Source organism: Neovison vison, chromosome 7 (genome assembly GCF_020171115.1).
Source record: "Neovison vison isolate M4711 chromosome 7, ASM_NN_V1, whole genome shotgun sequence".
In the NCBI taxonomy this organism is placed as follows: domain Eukaryota; kingdom Metazoa; phylum Chordata; class Mammalia; order Carnivora; family Mustelidae; genus Neogale; species Neogale vison.
In genome coordinates, this window is record NC_058097.1 from 123,154,801 (window position 1) to 123,180,358 (window position 25,558).

Sequence of the window (25,558 nt, forward strand, 5' to 3'; positions counted from 1 at the left end):
GTACCACTTAATGTCTCCTGGCTGGCCTTTTGTCCTTGGAGAAGCAAAATATGCTCTTACAAATGCCCTTTAGGAAGGGGAGTGATCTCTCACTGTGCTACCCAGAGGATATCCTTACCAAGATTTATTGTGCACTCCCTACCCACTGGGTTCTTTCCCACTTTCTCTCTCTTCCTGATTTGCTCCATGCAAAGGGTTCCCTCCCATCAATGACCATGAGGCTTTCCTCGCTCCCAATTCATGATTCCAAACATTGCATCTGCTATGTTCTCTCCCTCCATCTGTGCAGATTTTCTTAATCCTTGGATCATCTTCCTAGTTGTTCAAAATAGTTGAATGTTGATCTAGCTGTATTTGAAGGGAAAGCAAATTCAGGGTTCCCCTAATACTCCACCATCTTAATTTTGCCCCCTCCTTATGGCTGCCATAGATTTTTCAGCAGAAATCTTGTAGGCCAGAAAAAGTGGGGTGATATATTCAAAGTACCAAAAGAAAACAAACAAACCCACCAACCCAGAATACCCTACCCAGTGAGGTGTCCTTCAGAATTGAAGGAACAGTGGATTTACCAGACAGATAAAGCTAAAGGAGTTCATCACAACAGACTAGCCTCACAAAAAATGTTAAAAGGAGTTCTTTAAGCTGAAAAAAATGGTAAGTTAATTAGTAACAGAAAAAGCTAATTTGTAACAGGAAGGCACATCAAAGTATAAAACTCACTGGTAAAAGTAAATGTATAGTTAAATTTAGAGAATAATGTCATGGGTAAATAAATTTAACTCCAGTATGAAGGTTAAAAGACAAAAGTATTAAAAATAATTATAACTACAATAATTTTAAAATGATACATTAGGTAAAAAGAGGTAAATTGTGACATTAAAAATATAAGAGGTAAGGAGAAGTTTAAATATATAAAGTATATGTTTGAAGTAATCAATAATTACTTTAAATTTAAAATGGGAGTAAATCCTCTGATCAAAAGACACAAAGTAAATGAATAGATTAAAAAAAAAAAAAAAGACCCAACCATCTGTTGGCTATAACAGACTTTGAGAATACACACAGACTGAAATTGAAGGGGTGGAAAAAGTTATTCCAAGCAAATAGAAACCAAAACAAATAAAACAAATCAGGGAGTAGCTATACTTATAGCAGACAAAATAGGCTAAGACAAGCTCTCTATCAACAGTCAAAGAATGTCTTTATATGATGACAAAGGGGTCAATTCATCAAAAGAATATAACAATTGTAAATATTATGCTCCCAACATAGGAGTCCCATATATATAAGGCAAATATTAACAGTTCTTAACAGAGAAATAGACAGCAATACAGTGCCAGCAGGGGTCTTACATTCCTCAGTTCCAACAATGGACTGGTCATGTAGATAGATACTAAATAAAGAAGCATGAGACTTAAATTGTATGTTGGACCAGAGGGACCTGCAGAATATAAACAGAAATTCCCACCAACAGCAGGAGAATTCACATTTTTCTTAAGCACACATGGAACATTCTCCAGAATAGACCATATATTAGGCCACACAACATGTTTTAATAAATTTAAGGAGTTTGAAATCATACTTTCTGACCATAATGATATGAAACTAGAAATAATTACAAGGAAAAAACTGAATAATTCACAAATATTCACATGTAGAGATCATACAACATGCTCCTGGACAACCAACTGGTCAAATAAATGGAAAAAGAAATTTTTAAAAATCTTGAAGCAAATGAGAATGGAAACACAACATCTCAAACTTATGAGAAGCAGCAAAAGCAGTTCTAAGAAAGAAGTTTAAAGTGATAAACACATATATTAAGAAAGAAAAGACCTCAAATCAAAAACACAACTATTTACCTTAAGGAACTAGAAAAAGAACAAATTAAGCTCAAAGTTAGTAGAAAGAAAGAAATAACAAAGATCAGAGGAGAAATAAATGAAACAGAGATGAGAAAGACAATAGAAAAGATCAGTGAAACCACGGTTTTTTAAAAAATTTTTAAATTTTTTATAAACATATATTTTTATCCCCAGGGGTACTGGTCTGTGAATCGCCAGGTTTACACACTTCACAGCACTCACCAAAGCACATACCTCCCCAATGTCCATAACCCCACCCCCTTTCTCCCAACCCCCCTCCCCCAGCAACCCTCAGTTTGTTTTGTGAGATTAAGAGTCACTTATGGTTTGTCTTGAAACCACGTTTTTAAAAAAAGATGAAATTGACAAACTGAACTATACTAAGAAAAAAGAGATCAGATTCAGTACATAAAATTTTAAGTGAAAGAGTGGAATTACAACTGGTACCACAGAAATATAAAGGATCATAGCTTCTACTAGTATGAACATTCATATGCCAAAAAATTAGACCACCTAGAAGAAATAGATAAATTCCTGGAAACATATAGCCTACTAATACTGAATAATGAAGAGACCACCCAAGTATTAGTAAGAAGACAGAATCAGTAATCAAAACCTCCCCAACAAAGGAAAATCCAAGACCAGATAGTTTCACTGCTTATTTCTACCAAACATTTAAAGCAAAACTAGCACCAATCCTTCTCAAACTCTTCTACAAATAGAAAGGAGAAAATGCTTCCAAACTCATTTTATGAGACCAACATTACTCTGAGACCAAAGCCAGACAAGGACACTATAAGAAAAGAAAATTACAGGCCAAGATCCGTGATAAGCATAGATGCATAAATCTTCAATAAAATATTAGCAACCAAATTCAACAATACATTAAAAGGATCACACACCATGATCAAGTGAGATTTCCTCTGGGGAGAGGAGCTGTTGGGAAAACTGGATATCCACATGCAAAAGAATGAAACTAGCTTCCATCTTATCATACACAAAAATCAACCCAAAATGGATTAGAGATTTGAACATAAGATCTGAAACCACAAAACTCCCAGAAGAAAAGATAGGCATAAGCTTCTTGATATTGATCTTGGAAGTAGTGTTTTGCATTTGACACCAAAAGCAGAAGTAAACAACTGGGACTATATCAGAGTAAAATGTTTCTGCACAGCAAAGGAAATCATCAATAAAATAAAAAGGAAACTTATGGAAATGGGGTAAAATATTTGCAAATCACATATCTGATAACAGGTTAATATCCAGAGTATATAATATCTTGTACAACTCAATAGCAAAATAAGAAACCCCAAGTAACCTAACCAAAACTGAGCAAAGGGCCTGCATTATGCATTTTTCTAAGGAAGACCTGTAGATGTCCAATGGGTACATGAAAAGCTGCTCAGTATCCCTAATAATTAGGAAAAGGCAAATCAAAACACAATAAGACATCCCCTCACTCCTGTTAGGATGTTAGGATATAACAAATGCTGGCAAGGATGTGGAGAAAAGAAAACTCTCATATACTGTTGGTAGAGATACAAACTGGTACAACCACTATGGAAAATAGTATAGAGGTTAATAAAGAAATTAAAAATAAAACTGCCATATGATCTAGAAGTCTTATTTCTGGGTATATATGCTAAAGGAAATGAAATAATTATCCTGAAGAGATATCTGTACTCCTATGTTCATAGCAGTATTATTCATAATAGCCAAGGTATGGAAACAGTGTGTGATAATCAATGAATAAATAAAGAAAATGTGATTGTTTCATATGTATATAAATAATGTATATGTGTTTCAATAGTGTATATATAAAAATGTGTTTATTTTATAATTACATGTGATATTCCATGGTGTGTCTAAACTATATATATGTTCATATATATATATTCATATATATGTTCATATATATTCATATATATATATTAAATCTTGCCATTTACAACAACATGGATAGATCTAGAGGGTATAATGCTAAGTGAAATAAGTCAGAGAAAGACACTGATATGACTCATGTGGAATTTAAGAAATAAAATAAATGAACAAACAAATTAAAAAAGAGACAACAAACTTAAATTCTGTTTTTTTCAATCCACAGTTGCTGGAGGTGGTGACTGGGGGTGATGGGTGAAATAGATGAAGGGAACTAAGTATACAGGATAAGAAGTGAGAAATGTGCAGAATTGTTGATTATTATATTGTACACCTGAAACTATTAGAACGCTGTGTGTTATTTATACTTGAATAAAAACAAAACACAATTCTGAGACTCAGGGATTCTTATTTAATGGGATTCAATATTTTTAGCATTCATTTACTGAATATTTTTAGTGCTTCCCCTGAGCCAGATGCTTCCATACTAGACCTCTAATCTGGTCACTAAAGGGAATGAAGAGATTCTACTGTTCCAGAAAGGAAAATGTGGTGATAGAAGTTGCTTTTACCAAAGCCTGAGGAATAAGTCCATTCAAACTCCAAAAGGAATAATAAGACCAGGGAAATGACCTGAGAATGAAAAGTAGAACTCAGGGTTTGTGAGCGGTGAGGGGCTGCTCCTAATTATAAAGGGGGTTTGTGAGAACTGGACCTCACAATGCTCTTCTAAGCAATTCAGGGCTTCTAAACTGTACCGAACATTTCTAAATTGACATTTCATTTTTCTCAGGGTCATAGCCCTATATTGATGACGGTGTATACAGCAAGTTCTTTGGATGGATGGGGCACTGCCCCCCATTCTGTGAATTCACATTGTGAGTACTTCTTAGATCCTTTCTCAGGAGAATAGAAAACAGAGATGACACTGGCCTGTTTTTTTTTTCCTGCTGGTTAGAGTACTTTGAATATTAGATTTAGGGGGCTAGGCTGAATGGAAACCCCAGAGTGAGTTGAAACTAAAATTTTAGCAGTGTTTCCACTCTGCTTATATTTTGTGGAGGTTATTAAACATTAGAGTGAGTCATTCTAACAGACAGGGCAATTCAATGAAAGTGTATTGGGTGGAAGTAGTGTGTTCTCTGGTCCGAGACTATCTGCCACAGCCTTCCAAGAGAGTTGATGAAGATCAAATCTGGTTTGAAGTACATGTTTCTGGTGCCATGATTTTAGGTTACTAAAGAAGTTACCTAGAATTTACTGAAAAGTTACTAAGTGCTCCAGAAACACTGAGCTAGACATCTATTTACCTAAGACTAAGACATAAACAAATATTTAATGCATACAGTTTGAACATTCCATTCCACAAAGGTCTATTAATTCTCCCAAACTTTGTTTTCTCCCCCATTTCTCCTTTTCTTCCTATCTATGTGCAGTGTTAATGAGAGATGTGCATGAAATGTTCAATGCTAGTTTCTCCCTCAACTTCTATATGTTCCATGGTGGCACCAACTTTGGCTTTATGGGTGGATCTGCATCTTTGGACCAGTATCTCCCTATGGTCACAAGCTATGGCAAGTACTTGACCCCCACAGCTGTCTCCAACCTAGGCCACCTGCCATTTGACCCTGGAGCTTCCTAGGGTGGGTCTCTGGGAACAATCTCTGGGCCTGTTCATCTGTTTTGCCTTTAACAAATGCTGGGGATTGAAGGTTTGATGTTTATTCCTCTTGATGGTACTAGAATTTATCCACCGCTAGAATCTAGGCTGTCTGGGACTTTGCAGGCAGAGGCCTTGGTAGCTTAGTCTTATCTATCCACTGTGCAGGCCCTTATTCTTAGAAGTTCACTGTGAAACCAGTTACTCTGGATCTCTTGATAACACCAGGGCTTTTGTTAATGGGTCTTCCCCAGTCTATAACTCCACTGAGAGATCAGGTGACAAGTCAAGGGTGAAAGAGAGAAAGAGAGAGAGAAAGAAAGAAAGAAAGAAAGAAAGACCTAATTAGAAATTGAATAGAAAATAGAAATCACTGGATTGGAGTCGCCTTGGGCTCTCAGCCAGGACTTACTAGATACCAGTTGAAAGCCCTGCAAAGTACAGCAGATGGCTCCTGGTTTGGATTAACTGGGATGTGGTATTTTCTTATTTAATGCCCAAAATCTTTCCTTCCTAAGCTTCTGTATTAAGGATCCTTTTGCTCACTACTAAACTCTCATGTCTTCCTTTGCTGAAGTTGAAGATTTCTTGGGGGAAAGTGACAAATTTCTTTATATTTTTCAGACTATGGGGCACTGCTGACAGAGAACGGAGAACGTACAACTGAGTACCTTGCATATCAAGAGTTCTTTAGCTCTTCTTTGGGTACCAACAACAATCTCAATCTGAATAGTAACTCAGATGAGAACAGTAACAGTAACTCAGCATCTCAATTGGTCTCTGTCCTGTGAAGAGGGGATTGAGGGAATGGATAAAGGTGTACTTTTTGGGAGATATCCAGTTTGTTCCAGTTTATTTTATCATTAGGCACCGGGGATTCAAATATGCCCAAATACAGGGCCCACCCTCTAGGTTCTCAGCACCTAAGGCCATGTGTATCATGGGCTGTGCATCAGAATCCTCTGTGGAACTTGTAAAAACCAGAGATGCCAGGTCTATCCCAGAGCTATTAGAAAGCATTTCTTGGTTGAAATGGGGAGGAAGGGGCAGAATCTGAGCATATGTATTTCCTCATTGGACTTTAGGAGATTCTAATGAGTTACCAGGGTTGAGAACTACTGGTACAGCAGTGACATTGATGTGCCACCTTCTTTTCCTGGACAGCAGGGCCTCCTGCCTCAGAGCCTATAGATATGGGAGGAATCCCACTCACTCTCTTCCTACCTTAATGATTCTTCCTGGAATTGGGAAGGCATGTCCTGTGATGGCCTGGGCCCCTCATTCTTGGTGGTTTGGGGTGATGCCCTTGAAGGGGATTGGAGTAGGATCTCATAATGGTCCAATCTCCTGTTTTTCATTGCAGGGATTCACAAGCCTCCCAATCTAGACTCTATACCTATGGCTGTATATAAGTCAGTGATAACAGAATACTACATGTCACTGTGGGATGTCATGCCCTACTTGGAGGAGGTAAGCATCTCCTGGGAGTAAAAGCATGGGATAGGCTTTGGAGAGAAGAGAGAAGGGAAAGGCTTAGCTCAAAAAATAGGATTTAAATTACTGGGGAGCCAAAAGCAATTCTTTGTTGTGATGACTTTTGGGTTTTGTTTTGTTTTTGTTTTGGGGTTTTTGTTGTTGTTGTTAGTTTTAGAGGCAGAATTTAGTGATTCATCAGTTGCATATAACATCCAGTATTCACCACATCAAATGCCCTCCTTAATGCTCATCACCCAATTATCCCTTCCCCTACCCTTCTTCCCTCCAGCAACCCTCAATTTGTTTCCTAGAGTTCAACATCTCTTATGATGTGCCTCTTTCTCACTTTTCATCTTATTTTTCCTTCTCTTCCCTTATGTTCATTTTATTTCTTAAATTCCATATGAGAGAAATTGTATGGTATTTGTCTTTCTCTGACTTATTTCACTTAGCACAATACCCTCTAGTTCCAACCTTGTTGCTGCAAATGGCAAGATTTCATTCTTCTTGATGGCTGAGTAATATTCCATTGAAAAATATATATCTATATATACATATATATATGTTCGTGTGTGCATGTATACACACACACACACACACACACACACACACATACCATCTCTTCTTTATCAACTCATCTGTCAATGGATATCTGGGCTTTTACCAGAGTTTGGCTGTTGTGGTTATTGTTGCTATAAATATTAGGGTGCATGTGCTCCAAACTGGCTGCAGTAGTTTGCATTCCCACCAATAGTGTAAGAGTGTTCCCCTTTCTCCACATTCTCACCAATATCTGTTTCCTGACTTATTAATTTTAGCCATTCTGACTGGTGTGAGGTAGTAGCTTATTGTAGTTTTGATTTGTATTTCCCTGGTGCCAAGAGATATTGAACATGTTTCCATGTGTCTTTTAGCCATTTGTATGTCTTCTTTGGAGAAATGTCTGTTCATGTTGTCTGTCCATTTCTTGACTGGATTATTTGGATTTTTTGGGGTGTTGAGTTTGATAAGTTATTTTTAGATTTTGGGTACTAGCCCTTTAGCTGATAAGACATTTGCAAATATCTTCTCCCATTCCAGAGGTTTTACAATTCAGAATAATAAACCTGGAATAAGAATTCAGGAATATTCAGAAGATTCAAAGTTGACAGCACTTTATAAGGAGAAGATTTAAATGTAAAGAAACAGTGTAAATATTCCAGGATACTGGGAAAATCTCCTTTCAGTAACATAGCCAAGAAGATATCCCTTGCCTTCTGAAGATGGTTAGAATGAAGGCACGCTGACTAGATCTAGGACAATGATTTTGAAACTTTTGATTTAGTAGAATGACTCTTCCTTTAAACTTACTTCAAGTGTTCAGTACATAAAACATGCACTAGTTAATCGCAGGGCTGGTTCTGAGGCTCTGTACTTGCATCGTAAGGGTCAGTCATCCTTTCTCTAGGGTTGCACATATTAGAATGACCCATATGCCACTTCTGACTTACTTGTAAGATTTAAAGGAACATAGTTTGAAAACCACTGGTATAGAGGAAAACCTGCATAGTTATTCACACAATACTCAGTAAACATTAATATTTGGGGAATAGAAAAAAAAATATTTGGGGAATAGAATTATCAAGGTGTTGTTTGGGGGGAACTTCCAGTCTAATGGGAAGGAGAGGTGAATAGAGATTAGGGGGTTGTAGGTCCCATGGTAGAGGAACGAAGGCAGCACAGCATTGTCAAGGGAACATAGTATTGTGCTAAAGAGTATAAGTTCTGGAGTCTAGTGGGTTTGAATCTTTACTCCAATATTTACCTTGGGATGGTCATTTAGCCTCATTATAAGTTTCCATATCTAGAAAATGAGGCTAATAATTGCACTAACCTCATAGGATTGTAGTGTGGATTAAACCCATACTATTTGAACCTGGCACATGGAAGTGCTAGCTGCTGTTTCCTTATTTAGAGATATGTTCAGCATGCAGGACTGTCATAAAATCTAATATTATATCCCAGGTGAGATGATTTTGAGATCCAATGGATGAATAAGAGCTTAATGAGATAAACTGTGGGGTAGAATGAGGGAGGGAAAGGAATGTGAGGCATAGTGGAAACCATTTGTTAAGGACATGAAAGGAAGTGCATGTTTAGGGAACTGCAAATATGACTGCAATGAAAAGTGTTTGTGGGTTAGTGCCAAGTGAGGGACCAAGCACCACGTGTCAGAGGACCTTTGTGGTTTTGTTTTAAGTGTTTTCTTATGGAATTTGGAAGACACAAACAAATGGCACAGAGAAAAATAGTGAACCCCTATGTGCTCAACATGCAGCCTCAATTTATTAATATATGGCTAATACCTTTTCATTTATACCCATACCTTCTCTTCCTCTACTCTTTCTAAGATTATTTCAGAGCAGATCCCAGACATCATATAATTTTAGCTATAAATGGTTTAATATGTATCTGAAAAGATAAGAACTCCTTAAAAACACAACTACAAAATCATTATTGTCCTTGATGATGATGATGATGATGATGATAGTAATAATAATCCCTTTAAGTCGGTGATTTCCTGGGAAATATTTAGTAACAGGCTCTCTAGAAGAAAAAACTCTGATTAGTAGTGCTTGCCAATTCCTGTGGCATAAGTACTCCCACAATGTCTAATTCCAAGCCTCTGGCATGACAATACTGAATACAGAGACAAAATACAGGGTTGGGTATAGATGTGCACAGCTGGCACTAACGAACTGGCGCAGACTGGCTGTGTGTGAGTTTCACCACTGCTAAAAATCATAAAATATCCAGTGTTCAGATTTTCTCAACTATCTCATGACTTTCTTTAGCACTGATTTATTTATTTATTTATTTTGATTTTTAATTTATTTTGCATTTATTTATTATTATTTTTTTAAATTTATTTTTTTCAGCAGTATTTATTGTTTTTGCACCACACCCAGTACTCCATGCAATCTGTGCCCTCTATAATACCCACCACCTGGTTCCCCCAACCTCCCACCCCCCACCACTTCAAACCCCTCAGATTGTTTTTCAGAGTCCATAGTCTCTCATGATTCACCTTCCCTTCCAATTTCCCTCAACTCTCTTCTCCTCTCCATCTCCCCTTGTCCTCCATGCTATTTGTTATGCTCCACAAATAAGGGAAACCATATGATAATTGGCTCTCTCTGCTTGACTTATTTCACTCAGCATAATCTCTTCCAGTCCTGTTCATGTTGCTACAAAAGTTGGGTATCCATCCTTTCTGTTGGAGGCATAATACTCCATAGTGTATATGGACCACATCTTCCTTATCCATTCGTCCATTGAAAGGGATCTTTGTTCTTTCCACAGTTTGGCGACTGTGGCCATTGCTGCTATAAACATTGGGGTACAGATGGCCCTTATTTTCACTACATCTGTATCTTTGGGGTAAATACTCAGTAGTGCAATTGCAGGGTCATAGGGAAGCTCTATTTTTAATTTATTGAGGAATCTCCACACTGTTCTCCAAACAGGCTGCACCAACTTGCATTCCCACCAACAGTGTAGGAGGGTTCCCCTTTCTCCACATCCTCTCCAACACATGTTGTTTCCTGTCTTGTTAATTTTGGTCATTCTAACTGGTGTAAGGTGGTATCTCAATGTGGTTTTATTTGAATCTCCCTGATGATATATTTTTTATGCATTATATCTCAGATACATAGTGGCTGGTCATTTCTGTTTTCATAATTGATCAGTGGGTTCAGGAGCCTTTAACTCAGTCTATCCATTATCCATTTTCCCATCAGCCTTTCACCTAATGGTTTTAGCAATTATTACCTATATCCAATACCTATACCAATTACCTATATCCAATATTTCATTAAGGCTTTCAAAATAGTATCATTCTTATTCTGTAATTCCTTCTTCATTTATTTTACACTTGAATTCTTCTATGTAGAAGAGCTTTCCTTTACTATTGCCTTATCATCTTAATGTACAGTTTATAAAGAAAAGTTAGGACAAATTTTCAAATATTTTCTTTTATCAGATAATGAATTTTTTCCTGGATATCCTCCAAAGGTGGCCAGTGAGTTGTTTTGCTGCTGTTGTCTTTGATTATAAACTCATGATTTTAAAAATTTTGTTTTCAATTACAGTTGATATACAATATTATATAAGTTTCAGGTATACAAGATACTGATTTGAAAATTATATACATTACAAAATACTCAGCACAGTAAGCTGTGTCTGTCACCATACAAAGTTATTACAGTATTTCTGACTGTAGTCTCCAGGCTGTACTTTTTATCCCCATGACTTATTTATTTTATACTTGGAATTTTGTACCTCTTCATGACTTTCATCTGTTTTCCTCAACACCTCTGGCCCTGTGCCATCTGACAATTACCAATTTGTTCTCTGTATTTATGAACCTGTCTTTGTTTGTTTACTTTGTTTTTAGATTCCATATATGAATGAAATCACCTGATATTTGTTTCTATGACTTATTTCCCTTAGTATAATACTCTCTAGGTCCCTCCACATTAGTTGTGAATGACAAGATTTTATTCTTTTTATGGCTGAGTAATATTCCAATATACACCCCCCACATTTATTTATATATCTCCCATCTTCTTTTTTATTTTTTTATTTTTAATTTTTTTAAATTTCTTTTTCAGTGTACCAGAATTTATTTTTTAAATTTCTTTTCGGTGTACCAGAATTCATTGTTTATGCACCACACCCAGTGCTCCATGCAATACGTGCCCTCCATAATACCCACCACCAGGCTCACCCAACCTCTCACGCCCCACCCCTTCAAAATCTTCAGATTGTTTTTCAGAGTCCATAGTCTCTCGTGGTTTGTCTCCCCCTCCAATTTCCCTCAACTCCCTTCTCCTCTCCATCTTCCCATGTCCTCCATGTTATTTCTTATGCTCCACAAATAAGTGAAACCGTATTATATATCCCATCTTCTTTAGTCACTCATATATCAGTGAACACTTATGTAGTTTCTGTATCTTAACTATTATAAATAATGTTACGGTAAACTTAGGGGCACATGTATCTTTTCAAAGTAGTATTTTTATTTCCTTCGGGTAAATACCCAGTGGTGGAATTACTGGGTCATATGGTATTTCTATTTTTAATTTTTTGAGGAACCTCCATACTGTTTTCCACACTGGCTCACCAAATCACATTCCTACTACCAGTGCATGAGGGTTCCTTTTTCACCACATGCTCACCAACACTTAGTATTTATCTTTTTGGTATTAGCCATTCTGACTGCTGTGAGGTGACACCGCAGGGTGGTTTTCATTTACACTTCCCTGGTGATTAAAGACATTTAACATCTTTTCATGTGTGTATTGGACATCTGTATTTCTGCTTTGTGAAAAATGTCCATTTAGATCTTCTATCCATTTTTGGATTGAATTATTTGGTTTTGATAATGATTGAACAAGTTCTTTGTATTTTTGGATGTTAACCCTTTACCAGATATATCATTTGCAAATATCTTCTCCCAATCAGTAGGTTGTTTTCTCATTTTGTTAAGGGTTTCCTTTTCTATATAGAAGCTTTTTAGTTTGATATAGTTCCCATTGTTTATTTTTCCTTTTGCTTCCCTTGCCTGGAGAGATAGATCCAGAGAAATATTGCTAAGGCTGATGTCCAAGAGTTTACTGCCTATGTTTTCTTTTAGGAGTGTTATAGTTTCATATTTTACATTTAGGTATTTAATCAATACAATTTGAGTTTATTTTCATGTGTGATGTAAGAGTGGTCCAGTTTCATTCTTTTCCATGTAGTTGTCTGGTTTCCTCAACACTATTTATTGAAGAGACTCTTCCCCCTTGTATAGTCTTGACTCTTTTGTCCTAGATTAGTTGTAAGACTGGCTCTCTCCTCCCCAGGCAAGGAGTTGCTTTAGAGGGGCACTGGTATAGGCCAGTGCTGCCCAGCAGGGGTGGAGGAGCAACTGTCACTCTGAGGGGACTCTGATCTCTGGACTCTGGCTGTAGTGGGAAGGGTGCCTACTAGATCTGGTCTGTAGGAGAATTCCAGGGTGGGTCAAGCCGTGCTAGCAAGGTCAATGGATAATGTTAGAAATGGCTCCACAAGAGTAGGACTATCTAGGCTATAGGAGGGCAAGAAAAATGGCTTCTACCTGCACTTCCATTCTAGGAGAAACTTCTACAGATCCTTACCCCTCAGGCATATGTTCTAAAATCAGACAGTAAATCTTTAGGTATAACCCAGGTACTTTTCAAACTGCTGCCTGTGTGCTGGGACTTGGACCAACTGATACCAACATTCTGGCTCTATATGGGTAGACACTTGGTTTCCTATTGACCTTTGATTTTCCTGAAATTAGGTCCTGCTGATTTTCAAAGCCAGACTTCTTGGTACAGGTCTCTAGGACCAAGGGTGTCTGATACAGGGCTTGATCCCCTCCACTCCTCAGGGATGACCTCCTGCCTGGAATCCTCTTCCTGCTTGTGAGTTGCTATGCCAGGGATTTGATTCCATTGCTTCTTGCCCCTTCCACCTCTCTCAGTGTGGCCTTCTTTTTATGTCTCTAACTGTGGAACATCAGTTTTGCCAGTCTTCATATCATTTTCAGAGTGAGGTGCACAATGTGCAGCTATAGCCTTGATATGTCTGTGGAAGGAGGTGAGGTCAGAATCTTTCTGACACCATCTCCCCAAGATCCTTCTGAAAACTTACACTTAAAAAAAAAAAAAAAGAGAGAGAGGAGTCAAGATGGCAGAGAAGTAGCAGTCTGAGACTACTCCAGCTAGCAGGAGATCATCTAGATAGCTTATCTAAACATTGCAAACACTACAAATCCAACAGAAGATCGAAGAGAAGAAGAACAGCAATTCTAGAAACAGAAAATCAACCACTTTCTGAAAGGTAGGACTGGCAGAGAAGTGAATCCAAAGCGACAGGAAGATAGACTGCAGGGGGAGGGGCTGGCTCCCAGCAAGCAGCGGAGCAACAGAGCACAAAATCAGGACTTTTAAAAGTCTGTTCCACTGAGGGACATCGTTCCAGAGGCTAAATCGGGGTGAAGCCCATGCAGAGTCAGCGTGGCCTCAGGTCCCACAGGGTCACAGAAGGATTGGTGGTGTCTGAGTGTCGCAGAGCTTACAGGTATTAGAATGGGGAAGCCAGCTACAGAGACAGAGCTGAGGAGGGAGCTCTCAGCTCGGTGTTACCTTGAACCGACGCAGGCTCGGTGAGCTCGGAGCGCGGCTGGAGGCCAGGGAGACAGGAATAATTGGGTGCTGTTCTCTGAGGGCGCACTGAGGAGTGGGACTCTGGGCTCTCGGCCCCTCCAGGCCAGAGACCAGGAGGCTGCCATTTTCATTTCAGTCCTCCTGAACTCTATGGAAAGCACTCAGGGGACAAAAGCCCCCGAAAGCAAACCTGAGCAGATTACTCAGCCCGGCCCCTGGTAAGGGCAGAGCAATTCCACCTGGGGCAAAGACACTTGCGAATCACTACAACGGCCCCTCTGCCAGAAGATTAACAAGAAATCCAGCCAGGACCAAGTTCACCTACAAACGAGTGCAGTTTCAATACCAAGGAGAGCAGCAGAATTCCAGAGGAGGAGAAAGCAAAGAACTCATGGCTTTCTCACCATGATCCTTTCTGCAAGATCCTTAATCTTGCAGTTAATTTAATTTTTTCTTCTTTTTCAATTCTTTTTTCTCTTCTTCTGCTAAATTTTTAAAACTTTTACCCTTTTCTTTTTTTAACATTTTTTTTCTCCAATTTATTTATTTTCAAAAAAACAGTATTCATTATTTTTTCACCACACCCAGTGCTCCATGCAAGCCGTGCCCTCTATAATACCCACCACCTAGTACCCCAACCTCCCATCCCCCCGCCACTTCAAACCCCTCAGATTGTTTATCAGAGTCCATAGTCTCTTGTGGTTCACCTCCCCTTCGAATTTACCCAAAAGCATATACCCTCCCCAATGTTTTTAACTTTTTTTTAAACTAGTTTTTCTAATATATATATTTTTTCTTTTTTTCTTTATTTAATTTCTTTTTTTAATTGTTTCTTTTCTTTTCTTTTTCTTTCTTTCTTTTTTTTTTCTTTCTGAACCACTTTTATTCCCTTTCTTCCCCCTCACGATTTGGGATCTCTTCTGATATGGTTAAAGCATATTTTCCTGGGGTTTCTGCCACCTTTTTAATATTTTACTTGCTCCTTCATATACTCTTATCTGGACAAAATGACAAGGCAGAAAAATTCACCACAAAAAAAAAAAAAAAAAAAAAAAAGAACAAGGAGCAGTACCGAAGGCTAGGGACCTAATCAATACAGACATTGGTAATATGTCAGATCTAGAGTTCAGAATGATGATTCTGAAGGTTCTAGCCAGGCTCAAAAAAGGCATGGAAGATATTAGGGAAACCCTCTCATGAGATATAAAAGCCCTTTCGGCAGAAATAAAAGAACTAAAATCTAACCAAGTTGAAATCAAAAAAGCTATTAATGAGGTGCAATCAAAAATGGAGGCTCTCACTGCTAGGATAAATGAGGCAGAAGAAAGAATTAACGATATAGAAGACCAAATAACAGAGAATAAAGAAGCTGAGCAAAAGAGGGACAAACAACTACTGGACCACGAGGGGGGGATTTAAGAGATAAGTGACACCATAAGATGAAACAACATTAGAATAATTGGGATTCCAGAAGAAGAAAGAGAGAGGGGAGCAGAAGGTATATTGGCAAGAATTATTGGAGAGAATTTCCCCAATATGGCAAAGGGAACAAGCATCAAAATCCAGGAGGTACAGAGAACCCCCTCAAAATCAACAAGAATAGGTCCACACCCCATCACCTAATAGTAAAATTTACAAGTCTTAGTGACAAAGAGAAAATCCTGAAAGCAGCCCGGGAAAAGAAGTCTGTAACATACAATGGTAAAAATATTAGATTGGCAGCAGATTTATCCACAGAGACCTGGCAGGCCAGAAAGAGCTGGCATGATATATTCGGAGCACTAAACGAGAAAAACATGCAGCCAAGAATACTATATCCAGCTAGGCTATCATTGAAAATAGAAGGAGAGATTAAAAGCTTCCAGCTTTGTAATAAAGCTTGAAATCAGGTAAGGTGATGCCGCCAGCTTTATTTTTGTTTTTCAACATTTCCTTAGCGATTCGGGGTCTCTTCTGATTCCATACAAATTTTAGGATTATTTGCTCCAGCTCTTTGAAGAATGCCGGTGGAATTTTGATCGGAATGGCATTAAAAGTATAGATTGCTCTAGGCAGTATAGACATTTTAACAATGTTTATTCTTCCGATCCAAGAGCATGGAATGGTCTTCCATCTTTTTGTGTCTTCTTCAATTTCTTTCATGAGTGTTCTATAGTTCCTCAAGTATAGATCCTTTACCTCTTTAGTTAGGTTTATTCCCAGGTATCTTATGGTTCTTGGTGCTATAGTAAATGGAATCGATTCTCTAATTTCCCTTTCTGTATTTTCATTGATGGTGTATAAGAAAGCCACTGATTTCTGCACATTGACTTTGTATCCTGCCACGCTGCTGAATTGCTGTATGAGTTCTAGTAGTTTGGGGGTGGAGTCTTTTGGGTTTTCCATATAAAGAATCATGTCATCTGCGAAGAGAGAGAGTTTGACTTCTTCATTACCAATTTGGATACCTTTTATTTCTCTCTGTTGTCTGATTGCTGTTGCTAGGACTTCTAATACTATGTTGAACAAGAGTGGTGAAAGTGGGCATCCTTGTCTTGTTCCTGATCTCAATGGGAAGGCTGCAAGCTTTTTCCCATTGAGGATGATATTTGCTGTGGGTCTTTCATAGATAGATTTGATGAGGTTCAGGAATGTTCCCTCTATCCCTATACTTTGAAGAGTTTTCATCAGGAACGGATGTTGGATTTTGTCAAATGCTTTTTCTGCATCAATTGAGAGGACCATGTGGTTCTTCTCTCTTCTCATATTAATTTGTTGTATCACATTGATTGATTTGCGAATGTTGAACCATCCTTGTAGCCCAGGGATGAATCCCACCTGATCATGGTGGATAATCTTTTTAAAGTGCTGTTGGATCCTGTTGGCTAGGATCTTGTTGAGAATCTTAGCATCCATATTCATCAGTGATATTGGTCTGAAATTCTCCTTTTTGGTAGGGTCCTTGCCTGGTTTGGGGATCAGGGTAATGCTGGCTTCATAGAAAGAGTCTGGAAGTTTTCCTTCTGCTTCAATTTTTTGAAACAGCTTCAGGAGAATAGGTGTTATTTCTTCTTTGAAGGTTTGGTAGAATTCCCCAGGGAATCCGTCAGGTCCTGGGCTCTTGTTTTTTGGGAGGTTTTTGATCACTGCTTCAATCTCGTTATTAGATATCGGTCTATTCAGGTTGTCGATTTCTTCCTGGTTCAATTTTGGTAGTTTATATTTTTCCAGGAATGCATCCATTTCATCTAGGTTGCTAAGCTTATTGGCATATATCTGTTCGTAATAACTTCTGATGATTGTTTCTACTTCCTTGGCGTTAGATGTGATCTCTCCCTTTTCATTCATAATTTTATGAATTTGGGATTTCTCTCTTTTCTTTCGGATTAGTGTAGCCAGTGGCTTATCGATCTTATTGGTTCTTTCAAAAAACCAGCTCCTAGTTTCATTGATACGTTCTACTGTATCTCTGGTTTCTCCCTCATTGATCTCAGCTCTAATCTTGATGATTTCCCTTCTTATGTGTGGAGTTGGTTTGATTTGTTGTTGATCCTCCAGTTCTTTAAGGCGTAGAGACAGCTGGTGTGTTCTGGATTTTTCAATTTTTTTGAGCAAGGCTTGGATGGCTATATATTTTCCCCTTAGGACCGCCTTTGCTGTATCCCATAGGTTTTGGACCGAAGTGTCTTCATTCTCATTGGTTTCAGGACAACAAAAACTGAAAGAATTTGCAAACACCAAACCAGCCCTACAGGAAATATTGAAGGGAGTCCTCTAAGCAAAGAGAGAGCCTAAAAGTAGTAGATCCTAAAGGAACAGAGACAATATACAGTAATAGTCACCTTACAGGCAATACAATGGCACTAAATTCATCTCTCTCAATAGTTACCCTGAATGTTAATGGGCTAAATGCACTAATCAAAAGACACAGGGTATCAGAATGGATAAAGAAACAAAACCCATCTATATGTTGTCTACAAGAAACTTATTTTAAACCCGAAGACATTTCCAGATTTAAAATGAGGAGGTGGAAAAGAATTTACCATGCTAATAGACATCAGAAGAAAGGAGGAGTGGCAACCCTTATATTAGATCAATTAGATTTTAAGCCAAAGACTATAATAAGAAATGAGGAAGGACACTATATCATACTCAAAGGATCTGTCCAAGAAGATCTAACAATTTTAAGTAACTATGCCCTTAACATGGGAGCAGCCAACTATATAAACCAATTAATAACAAAATCAAAGAAACACATCAACGATAATACAATAACAGTAGGGGACTTTAACACTCCCCTCACTGAAATAGACAGATTATCCAAGCAAAAGATCAACAAGGAAATAAAGGCCTTAAATGACACACTGAACAAGATGGACATCACAGATATATTCAGAACATTTCATCCCAAAACAACAGAATAACATACTTCTCTAGTGCACGTGGAATATTCTCCAGAATAGATCACATCCTCAGTCCTAAATCAGGCCTCAACCGGTATCAAAAGATTGAGATCATTTTCTGCATATTTTAGGACCACAATGCTCTGAAGCTAGAACTCAATCAAAAGAGGAAATTTGGAAAGAACCCAAATACATGGAAACTAAACAGCATCCTTCTAAAGAATGAATGGGTCAACCAGGAAATTAAAGAAGAATTGAAAAAAATCATGGAAACAAATGATATTGAATACACAACGGTTCAAAATCTGTGGGACACAGCAAAGGCAGTCCTGAGAGGAAAATATATAGCGGTTCAAGCCTTTCTCAAGAAACAAATAGGTCTCAAGTACACAACCTAACCCTACACCTAAAGGAGCTGGAGAAAGAACAAGAAAGAAACACTAAACCCAGCAGGAGAAGAGAAATCATAAAGATCAGAGCAGAAATCAATGAAATAGAAACAAACAAACAAAAAAAAAACCAATAAAACAGAATCAATGAAACGAGGAGCTGGTTCTTTGAAAGAATTAATAAGATTGATAAACCCCTGGCCAGACTTATCAAAAAGAAAAGAGAAAGGACCCAAATAAATAAAAACATGGATGAAAGAGGAGAAATCATAACTAACACCAAAGAAATACAATTATAAGAACATACTATGAACAACTCTACACCAATAAATTTGACAATCTGGAAGAAATGGATGCATTCCTAGAGACATATAAACTACCACAACTGAACCAGGAAGAAATAGAAAGCCTGAATAGACCCATAGCCAGTAAGGAGATTGAAACAGTCATCAGAAATCTCCAAACAAACAAAAGCCCAGGGCCAGACAGCTTCCCAGGGGAATTCTACCAAACATTTAAAGAAGAACTAATTCCTATTCTCCTGAAACTGTTCCAAAAAATAGAAATGGAAGGAAAACTTCCAAACTCATTTTATGAGGCCAGCATCACCTTGATCCCAAAACCAGACAAGAATCCCAACAAAAAAGAGAACTACAGACCAATATCCTTGATGAACACAGATGTGAAAATTCTCACCAAAATACTAGCCAATGGGATTCAACAGTACATTAAAAGGATTATTCACCACGACCAAGTGGGATTTATTCCAGGCCTGCAAGGTTGGTTCAACATCCACAAATCAGTCAATGTGATACAACACATCAATAAAAGAAAGAACAAAAAAAAAAAGAAAGAAAGAACAAGAACCATATGATACTCTCAATAAATGCTGAAAAAGCATTTGACAAAGTACAGCATCCCTTTCTGATCAAAACTCTTCAAAGTGCAGGGATAGAGGGCACATACCTCAATATCATCAAAGCCACCTATGAAAAACCCACCGCAAATATCATTCTCAATGGAGAAAAACTGAAAGCTTTTCTGCTAAGGTCAGGAACATGGCAGGGATGTCCATTATCACCACTGCTATTCAACATAGTACTAGAAGTCCTAGCCTCAGCAATCAGGCAACAAAAGGAAATGAAAGGCATCCAGATCTGCAAAGAAGAAGTCAAACTATCACTCTTTGCAGATGATATGATACTATATGTGGAAAACCCAAAAGACTCCAAAACTGCTAGAACTTGTACAGGAATTCAGTAAAGTGTCAGGATATACAATCAATGCACAGAAATCAGTTGCATTTCTCTACACCAACAACAAGGCAGAAGAAAGAGAAATTAAGGAGTCAATCCCTTAATTTACAATTTACAATTGCACCCCAAACCATAAGATACTTAGGAATAAACCTAACCAAAGAGGCTAAGAATCTATACTCAGAAAACTATAAAGTACTCATGAAAGAAATTGAGGAAGACACAAAGAAATGGAAAAATGTTCTATGCTCCTGGATTGGAAGAACAAACATTGTGAAAATGTCTATGCTACCTAAAGCAATCTACACATTTAATGTAATTCCTATCAAAATACCATCCATTTTTCCCAAAGAAATGGAACAAATAATTCTAAAATGTATATGGAATGAGAAACGACCTCGAATAGCCAAAGAAATATTGAAAAAGAAAGCCAAAGTTGGTGGCATCACAATTCCGGACTTCAAGCTCTATTACAAAGCTGTCATCATCAAGACAGCATGGTACTGGCACAAAAATAGACACATAGATCAATGGAACAGAATAGAGAGCCCAGAAATAGACCCTCAACTCTATGGTCAACTAATCTTTGACAAAGGAGAAAAGAATGTCCAATAGAAAAAAGAGAGCCTCTTCAATAAATGGTTTTGGGAAAATTGGACAGCCACATGCAGAAAAATGAAATTGGACCATTTCCTTACACCACACACAAAAATAGACTCAAAATGGATGAATGACCTCAATGTGAGAAAGGAATCCATCAAAATCCTTGAGGAGAACACGGGCAGCAACCTCTTCGACCTCAGCTGCAGCAGTATCTTCCTAGGAACATCGCCAAAAGCAAGGGAAGCAAGGACAAAAATGAACTATTGGGATTTTATCAAGATCAAAAGCCTTTGTGCAGCAAAGGAAACAGTTAACAAAACCAAAAGACAACTGACAGAATGGAGAAGATATTTGCAAACGACATATCAGATAAAGGACTAGTGTCCAAAATCTATAAAGAACTTAGCATACTCAACACCCAAAGAACAAATAATCCAATCAAGAAATGGACAGAAGACATGAACAGACATTTCTGCAAAGAAGACATCCAGATGGCCAACAGACACATGAAAAAGGACTCCATATCACTCGGCATCAGGGAAATACAAATCAAAACTACAATGAGATATCACCTCACACCAGTCAGAATGGCTAAAATTAACAAGTCAGGAAATGACAGATGCTGGCGAGGATGTGGAGAAAGGGGAACCCTCCCACACTGTTGGTGGAAATGCAAGCTGGTGCAACCACTCTGGAAAACAGCATGGAGGTTCCTCAAAATGTTGAAAATAGAACTACCCTATCACTCAGCGATTGCACTACTGGGTATTTACCCTAAAGATCAAACGTATTGATCTGAAGGGGCATGTGCACCCAAATGTTTATAGCAGCAATGTCCACAATAGCCAAATTATGGAAAGAACTGGATGTCCATCAACAGATGAATGGATAAAGAAGAGGTGGTATATATACACAATGGAATACTATGCAGCCATAAAAAGAAATGGAAATCTTGCCATTTGTGACGACGTGGATGGAACTAGAGGGTATCATGCTTAGCGAAATAAGTCAATCGGAGAAAGAACTATCATATGATCTCTCTGATATGAGGAAGTGGAGATGCAATATGGGGGATTAAGGGAGTAGGAGAAGAATAAATGAAACAAGATGGGGTTGGGCGGGAGACAAACCATAAGTGACTCTTAATCTCACAAAACAAACTGAAGGTTGCTTGAGGGAGGGGGGTTGAGAGAAGGGGGTGGGGTTATGGACATTGGGGAGGGTATGTGCTATGGTGAGTGCTGTGAAGTGTGTAAACCTGGCGATTCACAGACCTGTACCCCTGGGGATAAAAATATATTACATGTTTATTAAACACACACACACACACACACATTTAACATGCTTTGATCCTATTGCAATCATTCCTTTTGATATTCAAATTGTCCTATCTCCTTTAAGTTGGCCCCTGTTGCCTCTTGTCAGACATGAGTCTGGTAGCTTTTGATATCTTCTTTGTCCTCCAGAATGTTTCAGGCCATGTGGCTCCACAGACTAGGATCATGTATTTCTCCAAGGCAGTCTGAAAAGCCATGTGTGTGTGTGTTTGTGTTTATGTGTCTCTGTGTGTGTGTGTTTAGAGATTTTACTTATTTATTTGAGAGAGAGAGAGAGAGAGAAGGGAGGAGGGCAAGCATGAGTGGGGGGAGGGGCAGAGGGAGAAGCAGGCTTTCTCCTGAGCTGGGAGCCCAATGGAGGGCTCCATCCCAGGACCTTGGGACCATGACCTGAACCAAGGCAGATACTTAACTGACTGAGCCATCCAGGCACTCCAGGCCATGTTTTTATGCTAAGAAATTTGAACATTTCCCTGAAAGTTATGGAAGCTATTTTAAGACATGGGAATCAGATGACCAATTTTGCATCAGAAAGATTCCTTTGGTAGCTGAATAGGGGATGGAGTAGAGTGGGATCATGCTAGAACACTGAAAATGAATAAAAAGCTACTGAAGTTGAGCTTAGATAATGAAGGTGAAGAAGGATTAGTGAAACAGAGATTTAGAGACAGACTCTAAAGGAGGTGATGATTGGTTGGTTGGGGATATTGAGGAAGAGGAAGAGACATTGTACATAGTTTTTACCTTTTTGACTGGACAGTTGGTGTTGCTCTGGACAGGAAAAAGAGTAGAATGGGGAAATGTGGTAAATACAGTTTGGCAGATACTACATTGAAATCATTTAGGGATCTTAATCCCTAAATGAAGGATGAATCATTTTCCTTCTGTTAGAAGGAAAAAATCTAACAGACACGGGGGTTAACAGACATTGAGTGCTTTAGGTCACTGTTAGATAGGCAGATTCATGAATAGTCACAGTTAGACCGTGGGTTAGGATGATTTCTTTTACTATATGAAGGAACAAGAAGAGATGACCAATGATAGATCTGGCGCAGCTGGCATGGAGTTCCTGAAATCAGGAGTCTAGTCCAGGCTTTATCATAAATTGATGAGCAAGGTAGAGAAATATAAAGGTGGTTAGGAAAACTTTTAGTTTTTAAAAAGGACATTAATATGTGACACTTAAGCATGATTATCATTATATATTCCTTTTTTATACATTTGTCTTCAAGACTCTTTGGGGGCAGTTCCACTGGAGAAGTGGGCTTTGGGTGTTGGTTTCTGAAATTTGTCTCTCTAAGCCTGAATGTTCAGCCTGGTTTTTGTTCCTGTTTCTGTCTCAGCCCATCAGCTCTGTCAAGCCAATTTGCATGGAGGAGCTATCTGTGAACCAGGGGAATGGTCAGTCTTATGGATACATACTTTATGAGACTGTGATCACCACTAGTGGCCTCCTTACCACAAAGAATCATGTTCAAGACCGAGGTCAGGTAAGGGACAGTGGATGGGTCCCAGTGGCACTTCTCTGCTAGTAAAATCCGGTTGTGTTGCTGAGGTGAATATCTACATGATAGTCAAATCTTTTTTACCTTCAAAAATTCATCACTGTGTCTTAACCTTTGTCTTGTTTGTTCAAACATTTGTGAAATGTTTGATATGTGAGCTCCTGTTGTCATAGGTCAGAAGTTTCTGTTAGTTCCCAGGGAGGGAGCATATTCATTGAATCCTTATGGGAGTTGATGGAGTTCTTTAAAGGAGACTCCAGAGGAGCTTCAGGAGTCCCTGTACTTAACTGCACAGCAATCCCTACATTTACACAGCACATTACAATGTGCTGCTCTCATTTAATTCTCAAAACACCCGTCTAAGATATTTGTGACAAATGAGAAAATCTCAGAGAAGTTAAATGACTTTCAGAGGATATTTGACTAGAAAACAACAGAGCCGAGGGTAAAGACTTCATCATCTCACTCCAAGTTAAGAGCTAGCAGAGTTTCCTCAGGTCTTGGTGAAATTCTCCGGCAAAGAGCCCTCTCTGTGCCTGTGTCATCTTCTCCCAAAGTTTCAGGCACTCCCGGTGGTAACTCCAACCCTCCCCTCATTATCCTGAGCTGCAGACCCAGATTCCTTGTTTGCTGAACATTTTTCTTTGCTTAGATATGTGTTCTGCTGGCTCCTCACACTCATCATGTTCAAAACCAAATTCATCACCCTCCTAAATAACCCTCATCCTGTACTCCTCACATCAATCATGGACTTGCAGCCTCCCCACCTGAAAATGCTGTTCCCTTCATCCTCTCTCCACACCTTATTCTCAGCTGGCACATGCTTGCTGCAGTATAACTCACTGGGTCTTCTCTCAAACTCCATGCCACCATGGCTTTAGAAGTCTCTTTGAATCGTGCCTCTACTACTATTAGAGTCTCATAACCAATCTTCCTTTTTCAGATAGCTCACCTTTCCCCTCCTCCTTGTCAAATCCCTCCCTCACAGTGGCACCAGTTTCCTTCCCAAGGTAAAATTCTCAGCATGCCTCTTCCCCTGTCTACAGTCTTCCATTGATTTTCCCAGTCCCCTGTCATCATTTTCACCAAATAGCCTGGACTTGGCTGTGGGTCAGGACTTGTCACTTTCTTCCCTGTGCTTCCGTGGCATTCTTCCTACAGTTCCATGTTAGCTATTGTGGAGTATCCTAAAAATTTATTTGTGTCACTCTCTGAGTTCCTCAATGGCTAGAGTTGTGTGTTAAGCTTGGTGACACCTTGCTCCAGCCATTCAGTAGGTGTTCAACAAATGATTATAGTGTATATAAACCTTGTGATTAGACGCTAAATAGCTTAAAATATAAATTCTGCATTTTGTATAGTATTAATATTTGTGTTTTTCATATCTGTGGATTTTAGGGGTGCCTGTGTGGCTCAGTGGGTTAAGCCTCTGCCTTCAGCTCAGGTCATGATCTCAGGGTCCTGGGATCGAGCCCCACATGGGGCTCTCTGCTCAGCAGGGAGCCTGCTTTCTCCTCTCTGTCTGCCTGCTTGTGATCTCTATCTGTCAAATAAATAAATAAAATCTTTTTAAAAAAATCTGTGGATTTTAATTTTTATAGTTTCCTAGTCAAACTTCATTTGAAAATTATGACCTAACTCAAATAATCTAAGGGGCAAATTTTATCCATCTGTGGTCCTGCATGGCTAGGGCAGATTCTTCTGGGTGACATTATCTGAGCCTGAAGCAGTATAATAGATAACAGGGAAAAAATAGGATTTATGTCCAGGTCATTCTTAAAATGAGAAACAGTGGTGGCAGCAGCCTCTTCAGATAAGGGTCGGGGGAAACCTGGAAGACTGTATCCATTATGAGAGTGAACCTAGGCAGGCAAGGCAGGCAGATGCCTCCTGCATCTGGAGTCCCATCTTCCCTGTGATCATCACTTCTTTCACAAGATCCATTCAATCACAAGACTCATTCTCTACCTTCCTTTTCCCCTCATTT

General features: G+C 38.6%; 1 protein-coding gene across 1 annotated transcript in view; it reads left to right on the plus strand.

Moving 5' to 3' along the window:
* The window catches only part of LOC122914057 (beta-galactosidase-1-like protein 2), a 78,905-nt gene that overhangs the window by 49,555 nt on the left and 3,792 nt on the right, over positions 1–25,558 (plus strand). The window contains exon 9 of the mRNA XM_044260698.1: positions 23,410–23,556. Within this exon, the coding sequence (XP_044116633.1) occupies positions 23,410–23,556 (147 nt within the window). The remainder of the gene's footprint in view (positions 1–23,409; positions 23,557–25,558) is intronic.